Here is an 11,409-nt window from a genome sequence, read left to right as displayed (position 1 = left end):
GGAGGGGAGTGATTAACTTTTCAGTCTAGGAGCGGAGGTCCCTAGGACCATCAAGGGAGAAGAGCAGAGAGCGGGACCCTACCCAGAGAAGCAGTTATGCCTGAGATGGAGGCAGAGATGATGACATGGAGCGATGGAGCAGCTGGAGACCTGGAGGCGGGGAGGGGAGGATTGCATGGAGGGGATTGTAACCATGGCAACAAGACGATATACGATAGAATGAATATAAAACTAATGTTCCCCCATGTAAACTATCACATAATTCACAATAAAACATTTAAGAAAAAAAATATATATATACCTATTCTGCAGTGACATCATGGGTTTGTGTCAACAAGTGCAGTAACTCATGGTGTCAAACCGCACGAATTACAGAATTCTTAGTAATGCTTATTGTCAATTTCAATCATAGGATAATATATGATAGAGTTGTAAGATCATACTAAGTTGTGTGTTGTGAACCTGACAACTATGGTACCAGTATTTCAAATACCAACAGTACACCCATGTTGGACAGGTTTCAGCAGACTAAGACAGACTAGGAAGAAGGAGAAATTGACTAGTTTTGAAAGGTTAGCCACTGAAAACCTTATGAATATCAGTTAAATGTGTTCTGATGTAGTGTCAGAAGTTGAACTCCAGTTTGGAAGGCAATCAAAATATGCCTAAGGAAGAGCTGACTCTGCAAATTGGAGTTGACCTTAATGAGTGGATGGAACAAAGCTTTTGAGGCCTTCATTTGCAAATGGGGTACAACTCAATAAGAGAAGAAATAGCTGTAAACATCCATTAATAATCCTTACATGGAATGTACGAAATATAAATCTAGGAAAATTGGAAATTGTAAAAAAAAAAATGACCTTGTCGTTCGCAGTCCAGTACTGATACTAAAACGTCAAACCAGATGTCCAATTACCACCATATTGTAGCTAAAATAACAGAAATTTTGACAAAGTCAGCAGCTATAAAAACATTGGCAGAACACAAACAACAGGATGTGTGTGTGGCACATGCAGCCATCCCACATCATTCAAAGTGCCCTTGTAATTAGGAAATAATGACAGCTCCGATCAGAGGTCATTAGAAGGTTGTAAAGTAAATTAGCATATAGTTTTAGCCTTGTTGGTATAATGATCCATGTAATCTGGGTTCATGAAAAATGTTTTTGTTGTTATAACGAACAACAGGGATTTTTTTCTTAAAAATCATATATTTCTGTTGCAACACAGCACAAAAGTTTTATAGTTAGTCATTTTGGTGTCACACTCCTTCCCCTCAAGAGTATTACCTGGTGGTGGGGTTCAAACCCTCTGTATTCCCCTAGGGACGTCATTGGTATTCTACTGTTGCTGGGTGGAGTATTTCATATATGTCCATCAGATTCTGTTGTTTGACTATGGTGTTCAAATCTATTATACCTTTCCTGGTGTTCAGTCTGGTAGTTCGATCAGTTCCTGAGAGGGGTGTTCAAGTACTCAACTATAATTGTAGATTTCTCTATTTCTTATTTCAGGTCTATCAGTGTTTGTTTCATCTGTTATTTGGCACATACACATTTGCAGCCAATTTAAAAAAAAAAAAAGATATTTGGGGGTAAAAAACAAAAAAAGATATTTGGTGTACCAATATGCTTTCTAAAATAAAAACATTTTTGTTGTTGTTGTTAAAATGTGGGCTACCCTGTATGTATGCATTTCATCTTTTTAAGAGGAGGAAAACTATATTATGCTGTAGACATTAAAAGAACTTTGGGTCCAAACCCATTCCTTCAAATTCACTGTTCATCACTTCTGACCATGAGACTTGATGCTGATTAAGACCTGGAAAGAGAACAGACTCCAGCTGAACAGTGAGGGCCCTTCCCAGGTACAGCCGACCATTGAGACAGCCAAGTGCTGAGGAGTGGACTAACTACTCAAATAAAGGAACCTGTAAAAAAAGGACTCTCCCCAAGGGAAATGTAGTTACCTATGGGAAACACATTCCTCACCTAGAGAACCTCTCAAAGTGACCCTGGAAAGAATCTGAGAGGCTGCCTTGCCACACCTCTGCCAGATTGTCACATTTTTCCCTGGTCGTTCTGGCTCTTGGAGGTCTAAACAACTAGTCCCACTGAGTTGCCGCTTCTCAGACCTGGTAAAATGGGGGTGCACTGGAGCTTATAAAAGTATGTGTTCTCTTCCTCTAAGAATGGGCTAAAACATATTAAGAGGAGTGATATGTTGACTATTCATCAAGGGATGCAGACTTAGTAAAAATGGAGTTCCTTCTGCAGTTGTCAGCTCTAGGCATTATCTTCATGGTTCTGCCTGTGGCCAGCTGCTTCAATTAGGGTGTCAGGTCTTGCTATTCTTATCTTTGTCTTGAGGCTAGTCTTCTCAGTATTACTATTCTTGTTGGACTAGATATATCTTACCCACTTTCTTGATCCCTGTTTATAATAGGAGAAAACTCAGGGTACAGGGGTAAATACGAAGCCAGAATAAGAGGGGTCTAGGGCCCAAGGGTTCTAACGTGTTCCTGACAAGATGGTTTGGGTTTAGAAGCCAATATGGGTAAAATGTACCATTGCCATGAGGGAGATGCAAAGGGATTTTGCCTATGACCAGCCAGTCAAGTTAATAGTAGATACAACGATGGCATCTCTTCCTGCTCTGTTATCCCGTGCAGACAAGAGAAGTCTCAGAGACAATTGTCCAATCTTTCCCCTTTAGAACAGTGAGAAACAAACATAAATATAGTGCCTTGAGGGGTCCCTGTAATAACTGGAATGATGTTTTGTGGACCACCCAAGATTGATAATGGACTTCTAGCTCATACGAGGGTCCACCCCAGCCCTCCATTGCAAACCCTTACAATGCAATCAATCTATTACTCTTAATTATAGATAATCCCAAAACCATGACTAGAGAACCTTCAATAATAGGAAACTATTGATTGGGAACTGATGTTACAGGAAAGGATCCTATAGGAATCTCCTCTCTAAAACTAGACAAAACTCAAGCCCTACCTTTACCAAGCATAGAACTCAAACACAGAATCCTAGAAATTATTCAGATCTAGTACCCCCCACTTAAGTTCAGGAAATGACCCTTCCAAAGTGACAATTAAGTCAGTTAAAGACCTAAGACAAACTACAGCTATAGAAACAGGACATGGGGATGTGAATGCTTGGTTGGAATGGATTAAATATTCTGCTCTCACTCTAAATAAGAACGATTGTTATGCTTGTGCAACAGGAAGTCCAGAAGCCCAAGTGGTCCCCTTTCCACTCAGGTGGTCCTCAGACTCTCAGGGCATGCACTGTAAAGTTGCTCTCTTCCAAGACCCTATATTCTGGGGCAACGAATCCTGTAACTCAATATCACAACTGTTCCCGAATGTCAGAGGTCTTATGGGTCAGCCCCTGAAGATCATTAGGGCTCCAACCTCAAATGTCAATTTCACTTTGTGTCTCTCCAGACAAGGGGGGAATTTGATGATGGTCATCAGAAACCTGATGGGATACAGTGAGCACAAACTCTTTAAAGAGCTCCAAAATCAGTCAGCCCTAGCTATTTTGTGAGCAGATGTCTGGTGGTATTATGGGAAACAATTATTCGGGGCTTTACTGGCAAATTGGAGTGGCACCTGTGCTTTGGTGCAATTGGCCATCCCTTTCACCCTGGTATTCTATCAACCAACAACTACAGGAAACAGGCATATAGCCAAGAGAAGTGTAGTTACTCCCTAAGGGGTGCCAAACAAATTCAAAACAAGAAACCAAATAGCTGCAGGGTTTGAATCTGTATTATTCTGGTGGTCAACCATTAACAAAAATGTGGACTGGATTAACTACATCTATTATAATTTTCAATAACCTCATATGGATGAGAAAGCTGGACAGTGAATAAGGAAGATCGTAGAAGAATTGATGCCTTTGAGTTGTGGTGTTGGAGGAGAGTACTGAAAGTGCCGTGGACTGCCAAAAGAACTAATAGATCTGTTTTGGAAGAAGTGCAGCCAGAGTGCTCCTTGGAGGCCAAGATGGACACATTGTCCGGAGAGAACAGTAGCTGGAGAAGGATGTCATGCTGGGTAAGGTGGAGGGTCAGAGAAAAAGAGGAAGACCCCCAACGAGATGGATCAGCCAGGTGTCATCATTGATGGCGTCAAGTGTGGCAGCGGTAGTGACGTTGGCCCAGGATCGGATATTGTTTCGTTCTGCTGTGCATGGGGTCGCTATGAGTCGATTCTGACTCGATGGCACCTGACAACAACAACAATTATAATCAACAAAGATTTGTAAACTATACCAGGGGTGCTATAAAAGGAACAGCAGAACAATTAGGACCTACTAGCAAAATGGCCTGGGAAAACAAGTTAGCCCTAGATAAGATATTAGCAGAAAAAGAAGTATGTGTTATCATCAAAGTGCAATGTTGTACTTTCATTCTCAATAACGCAGCTCCTGATGGTACCATTACTGAAGCATTACAAGGGTTGACCACCTTTGCTAATGAACTCGCTGATAATTCAGGCATAGATGACCCCTTTTCTAATATCATGGAACAATAATTCGGGAAATGGAAATGGCTTATGATTTTGGTCCTCACCTCTTTAATTTTTGTATTTGGCGTATTAACACTAATGGGATGCTGTATTATACCCTGTATGAGAGGATTAGTACTAAAACTCATAGAAACAGCCCTATCCAAACAACCACCACCCCTATACCAAAAATAACCTTTTCACCTAGAAGCATATGAACACCAAAGTCAACATCTCCTTGCAAAATTTAAAGAATGAAGAAGTCTAAAAAGAAAAAAATATATATAATCCTGTTTATTGTATTCAGGTGACTTCCCCCCCCCCCACTTTTACTTCAAAAAAAAGGAGGGGGGGAATTGTGTGTGTGTGTGTGTGTGTGAAATATATAAGTATTTATTATAATCCTATTTATTGTATTCGGGTAACCTTTTTTTTTTTTTTTTTAATTTCCGGATCTCATTTTATTTGGTTACTTGCTGACTTGAGTAAATAATTTATGATCCTTCTCGTTTTCTTTTCCTAAAGTACGATTGCGCGCCCTAAAAACTTGAACTAGCCAACTGGGTAAGGGAAAAGATTGTGCTGTCAAAACCCTAGCCAATGGGGTGAGACACAGCCTTGAGATGCCTATGCGCATGCACCCTCTTGCAGGAGAAAATTTTGCTTTGCCAAGATAATTTAGTCTCATCGTGTGTCTTTTATGCGACATAGGGATTCATTTCTAACAGTTCTACACGGAGCTGTTTAGACACCCCCCACCCCCATTCCCACCCCCCCCCCACCACCCCGCACACACCTGGGGAAGTGGAGAGGGGAGCCTGGGGGGCGGGGCGGGACTTGTGCGCCCTGAGGCGACCACGTGCAGTACCCTACTGGAGCCGATACCCGGGATAGTGCGCTGAGACCCTGGAAATGTTATGACCTCATGTGCTGTGGCTGTTACGCAGCCTGCAACGTGGATCCTGTTGTATGCCCGTGCCATGTGCGCACGGGCATACAATCCAGTGGTCTCGCAGACAACTCCTATCCCTTAACACGAGTGACTCAGGTGGGCGGCCAAGCCCCTCCAACCACCTGGCAGCGCATGCGCCCGCCCGCCGCATAGCATTATGGGAGCCGTAATCCAGTCCGGGTAGGCACGCGTTGTCTTCGCTCTGAATCCAGAGGAGAGGCCGTCTAGCGCAGGCCACGGTGCTCAGGTACTCGGCCTGCATGGCCACTGGAACTCACGGGGAGGAAGTGCGGTAGGGAACGCAAGCCAGTGGTTTGTGGGCGCGGGGCATCTGAGGTGTGCCGACTCGGGGTCGCAGGGTGTGTGTGGGTGTGCATAGGCAAGAATGCTTTGGGCATTCTTGTTTGTACCAACTTGCCCCTCATTCACCCCAGCACCCACTTGGGACTCCGACCTCCGCCACCAAAGTTCTCCGCTGGCGCTTTCAGTCCTTGCATGCTCGGAATCGTGACGGTGTGGCGGGTTTCGCTTGCTTTCTAACCGCTTAGCTGGGGCTGTGAGCGCCACCCGGCGTCTTCTTACCCCCACCCCCATCACCCCTTGACTCGAGTCCCTCCTCCCAGACTATGGAGCCGCGTGCAGCAGCTGGGTATCCTCAGAGCTCACCTCTGCCTTCCCATTGTTCTCCGTGGTCTGGGACCTTGTAGGAACCAACTCCTTGGACCGGCTTCTGGTCTTGTCTGAGCTTGCTGCACTGAGGCAGCATCTAAAAAGTCGCCTGTGGACCTATTCTATACGGATGCACCTCTTTGGGGATTTCACTGTAATTACCGAAGAGGACTTAAAATACTTATTAATGAAAATTGAAGACTAAAGCCTTTAGTATGGATTGTACCTCAATGTAAAGAAAACAAAAATCCTCACAAATGGTCCAATAAATAACATCATGATAAATGGAGAAAAGATTAAAGTGGTCGATGACTTCATTTTGCTTGGATCCACAATCAACACTCTTGGAAGCATCAGTCAAGAAATCAAACAACGTTTGGCATTAGGCAAACCTGCACAGACCTGTTTAAAGTGTTGAAGAGGAAAGATGCCAGTTTGAGGACTAAGGTGCACCTGACCCAAGCCATGTTATTTTCAGTGACTCCATATGCACGTGAAAGTTGTACAGTGAATAAAGACCATAGGAGAATTGGTGTATTTGAGTTATGGTGTTGGAGGAGATTTAAAAATACAATGGATTGTAAGAAGAGCAAACAAATCTGTATTGGAAGAAGCGTAGCCAGAATGCTCCTTAGAAGCCAGGATGGTGGGACTTCATATCTCATGCTTTAGACATGTGATCAGGAGGGACCAGTCCCTGGAGAAGGACATCATGCTTGGAAAAGTGGAGGGTCACCAAAAACAGGAAGACCCCCAATGAGATGGATTAGCACAGTGGCAGCAGCAGTGGACTCAGTGTAACAATTGTGTGGATGGTACAGGACTGGGCAGTGTTTTGTTCTGTTGGGCATAGGGTCACTAATAGTCGGAACTGACTTGAACAACACCTAACAACAACAAACCTGGTTCATTTTTTCCCTTTAGTCACAAAAATAGATATGAAGAAATGAGGCAGAAACTGGTCCTGCCTTCCATTGAGGGCCAAACCTCCTGACCTGGGTTGGTCCACATGCCTCAACAGCAGATATGTGCAGGGAGGGAGGGTCACTTGCTTGGCCCAGAGCCTTGGCTGACACGACACTTTTCCGTGTCGTGTATACTCTGATGTAGTCACCCAGAAAGGATCTCTATATCTGTGCTTGACCTCAGCAGAAACTAGTCTTACTCAGCACAGAGAAACAGTGATAGAAATGACCTACTGTGAAGAACTTAGACTCGGGAGACCTGTCCTCCCTGCCTTGAGCAAAGGTGGTGAGCAGCTGTTTGAGAGGTGCTCTTCACTCTGCACCCAGCTAGCGAAGACATTGACAGAATCAGATGGACAGACAGATGAACATATAGATGGAGGGCAGCCCATGTGACCTAGTCTGACTCATGTTACTGCTTGGTACTGCCAGCATCTTCCTGGCTCACATGGGGAGTCCACCTGGGGATACCCCACCCCAGGGGACACTGTCTGGCTCCACCCAGTCTAAGATCAGGGTTCAGTGTTGCCCAGGGAAGAAGACTGACTCAGATGTGCTACTTGGAACATTCGCTCTTCTTCTACCTTTCCTCTGAGAGTACACCTCCTGGGTTCACCTCTAACAGCCTGCTTTTTCCTTGCTCTTCTCACCCCATCACCAGCTTTCTCCTGCTCCTGTCATCCATGCAGAGGCCCCAGGGCTGATGATGGGAATTCTGCCCCAGGGACCCCAGGTGGGCTCTCAGTTGGCGGTCACAACTTTGTGTGGGCATGCCCTAGCAGATGAGCCTAACTTCCAAGCAGGGCCTCTTCCCAGGACTAGTGGTGGTGCTGGGTCCCAGCTGCACGTGGACACACCCAGGAGCTGGGCCAAGCAGGCTGTCCCAAGACCCTGGGTAGTGAGGGAGGAGGCCACCTTGCCTGAAAGAAACAGGCCTGAGACTGATTGCTAAATGTTTAGTTTTAATGAATTTAAATTTTATAACCCACGTGGTAGTTGGGGGGCTCAATCCCTTGGGGGTGGTGACAGCCTCTGGGGTTGTCCTAGTCTCGTCTTGTGTCATTACTAACTTCAGGGGTGTGTTTCCAACCAAGGCCCTCCCAGCGGAGCCCTCCTAAGCCAACTCTGGCCCCTCTCTCTGAAGGACAGAAGGGAAGCCAGCTCAGCAGCAGTCAGCTCTGGAGGAAGGAGGAGGTGTGCAGGCTGTTGCAGAGCTGCCTAACTCCTTCTCTTTTTCCAGGTTGAGTGTCCCCTTCTGTCGCCTGTCAGCAGCATGGTGCCTTCCAACTCTGTGGTGGCAGTGGCAAAGCAGGAGCACCCCCTAGACCCCGGCAAGGGCCGGGAGCTCAAATCCTGGCGGGGCCTGGTGTTCTACCTCTGCTTCTATGGCTTCATGGCGCAGATGCGGCCTGGGGAGAGTTTCATTACACCCTACCTCCTGGGGGACAAGAATTTCACCAAGGAACAGGCAAGTGATCATCTGGAGTGGGTACCCTGGGTGGGGGCTGCTCTCCAGCATCATTGAGGTGAGCGGGTGGGTGTCTTCTCCCCCATTTGGCACAAGAGCAGCTGCAGTGAGCAAAGTCAAGTGGCCTCAAGATTACTGGACTGACAGGATCCTGCACCCCATGCCCCGTCAGACTGAGGGGCCGAATTTGAGAATAGTAGGTCCAGCTGAGGGATCCAGGGTCTGCCTTAGGGTCTTTCTGAGGAAGAGAGCTAGATATGGGGCGTACTCGTACTTGCTCCCCCTGCCCCTTCACCTCCCACATCTCCCTTTCCTTCCCCAATTCTAACTCTACCTCCCCCATCTTTTCCTTCCCCACCCTTTACTCTCTTACCCTCCCCTCCCCTGCACATGTGTACTTCCTTAGGTATGACATGGGAGGAGGCCAGGCAGGCCCTGACCCTTGGAGCCTGTCCACATTCCAGGCCCCATGTCAAACCTATTAGATACTTGCTTCCAGCTGAGACTTAAGCAGCTGCTTGCTAAGGAGATTATCGCAGGAATGTTCTTTCTGCTGAATTTTGATGAGTCAGTGTGTACTGACCACAAGACCCTGGGCAGGACTTGTGTCCAGCAGTTCACCCAGACATAGAGTAGGGGTAACAACAAGCTTTTTCAAACTTGTATTGTTGGTGACAGAACCCCCTGTTCACACTGGGAGTCGTCTCAGCCCAGCTTCCCCACTGCTTTGTCCTTCCTTGTCTTACCTGAGAACCCCTTACCTTACTCCATGGTGCTGCCTGCTCTGAGCACTGGCTTTGCAGAAGCTGCAGGTGGGTCTAAACGATGCAGGGTGACCACTGTCCCCTGTACCCCACATCCCTGAGCCTTCTGGGGATGCCTTTGACCAGACCCCTGTGTTTTGTTAGCAAAGTCCCTTCTGGATTTGGTCCCACCCTACTCAGCCTCTGGAGTTGTTTAAATAAATGTAGTTGCCATGAAAATGGGGTGTGTCCCTTCAGAACACCCCCTTAAAAAGTGGAAGTCATGCCATGTGACTGTCCCCACATCTGCTTTTGATGCCATCCCGGTGGTGGCATGTCCCTGGTAGGACTAGAGCCTATGTCTGCCGCCCCAGCATGCCTCTGGATTCCTGTGTCCCTTGACAAAGGCACCAGCCATTCCACACGTCCCTGTCCCTGTGACTGATCGCTTCTGTCCATTTAACACCTTTCTGCTCTGAGAAGAAGGCCGTATCCACAACCGAGGCCATTGTAGGAATGAACAATTCTTGTTAAAGTGACAAAATGACAAATGTTTTTATAGCAAAAAGTTATAAATCCCATCTGCTGCCTGCCTAGGTCACCCATTCAACTTGGCTCTGAGACACCATTCAGGGCAACTTAGTCTGTATGCTTTCTGGGTAGCAGCAGAGCTCATGAACTGGAGTGGGCTCAGCCCTCAGCAGCACTGGTCAGACCTCCTCCCTGCTGGCTATGGGAGTGCCCCACCTACCCACCAGGTACTGAGGAGCCATGTCCTCGCTGGGCATTTGTATGGTAGATGTAAGTCAACGATGTCTGATGATTCATAAAGGCAGTTTGATTCGTAGTCTGGGGAGGTCTAACTCTGTGGGTCCAAAAAGCTGGTACATTGGTGTAATCTGTGCCCTCTTGTGGGATTGGGCCTAGGTACATTTACCCTGTTCTTTACTGGTGGGTAGTGAACGTCCTTCCAGGCTCTCTCCCTGCAGTGACCGTCCATCTCCTTGGCATGTGTGTTGCTCGGGACACCTGTAGGCAGAGGGGCGCTTGGCCTGACATCCCTCTCACACCTGTCACACTTGCGCTGACTCACTCTTGCTCCCCTCCTGCTGGCACTGACTACTGTCTGACTTGGGCCCTGCTGACCTGGTAGATGAGAAAGGCATCTCTCTATTGTTAGAGGTCCCATTTGTTTCCCTGCCTCCTGCTTTGGCCACTCTCTGCCTGGCCAGGTTTGTCCTTGGGGATTGCCTGCCCAGAGCATTCATGTCTTCCTGTCTGACTGCGTGCCTCCCTCACTGCATGGAAGAAATACCATCCTCTCCCCTGACCACACACGTATCTTCAGGATTGGCAGAAGTGGGTCACAAACGTGTCTGGCTCCCTGGACTCTCTGCCCACTCTGTTTGTGGCATCCTTTTTGCTTATGGAGATCTAGTTTCTAACTCAGCCATGTTTCATTCACTGATTTCTGCTTTGACCTTTGAGCCCCTCTTGGGGGTGTGCAGGTTGTGTTCTGCATGCTCTTTATGAGAAGTGAGGTGCAGCTTACCCCCACCTCCTGTAAAGAGTCCTTGCACTGAGGCCCCTATAGAGCGATGTTACCTTCTTCCTGGCCTGGGTAGGGCTGTTCCAGGCTCTGCTCAGCCCTGGGGGTCTTGTGTGTGTCCCACCATCCATTCCCATGCAGCTTTCTCTGTCCGTTGCCCCCCAGTCCCATGTGTCCTTCTGTGTGCATTCTCATGAGTCTGTTTGAGTGTCTGCTCCCCTGTAGGCTCAGTACTAGTTTCATCATGATCCAAACTTCACAGCTTCTTCAGTCGAGTCCTGGTCTTAGGGAGATGCTCCTCCCAGGCACCCTCAGGACCTCCCAGGCCCATGATCTGACCTAAGTCCTGGCCCTGTTCTTCTGGGCACTAAGGTGCCATCACATGTTCAGTGGGGGCAGTTGCCCCTTGGTGATCAGCACTCAGGGTGTAGGGTTACCTGTGACCTGGTCTGGGCTGGCTGTACTTCCCACCCCCACCTGTCCTTTGACTCACCCTCCCACCTTTCCCAATCTTAGCTGTCTTCACTCTCCCC

At 47.3% G+C, this 11,409-nt stretch overlaps 1 protein-coding gene across 1 annotated transcript in view; it reads left to right on the top strand.

The window, feature by feature from the left end:
• The first annotated feature begins 8,389 nt into the window (after nucleotides 1-8,389).
• The window catches only part of SLC19A1 (solute carrier family 19 (folate transporter), member 1), a 28,918-nt gene continuing 25,898 nt past the window's right edge, over nucleotides 8,390-11,409 (top strand). The window contains exon 1 of the mRNA XM_006876563.1: nucleotides 8,390-8,584. Coding sequence (XP_006876625.1) covers nucleotides 8,390-8,584 — 195 coding nt within the window. The remainder of the gene's footprint in view (nucleotides 8,585-11,409) is intronic.

This window comes from Chrysochloris asiatica, unplaced genomic scaffold (assembly GCF_000296735.1).
Source record: "Chrysochloris asiatica unplaced genomic scaffold, ChrAsi1.0 scaffold00391, whole genome shotgun sequence".
NCBI lineage: Eukaryota > Metazoa > Chordata > Mammalia > Afrosoricida > Chrysochloridae > Chrysochloris > Chrysochloris asiatica.
Note: the sequence above shows the minus strand (reverse complement) of the source record. Positions and strands in the feature narration are given on the sequence as shown.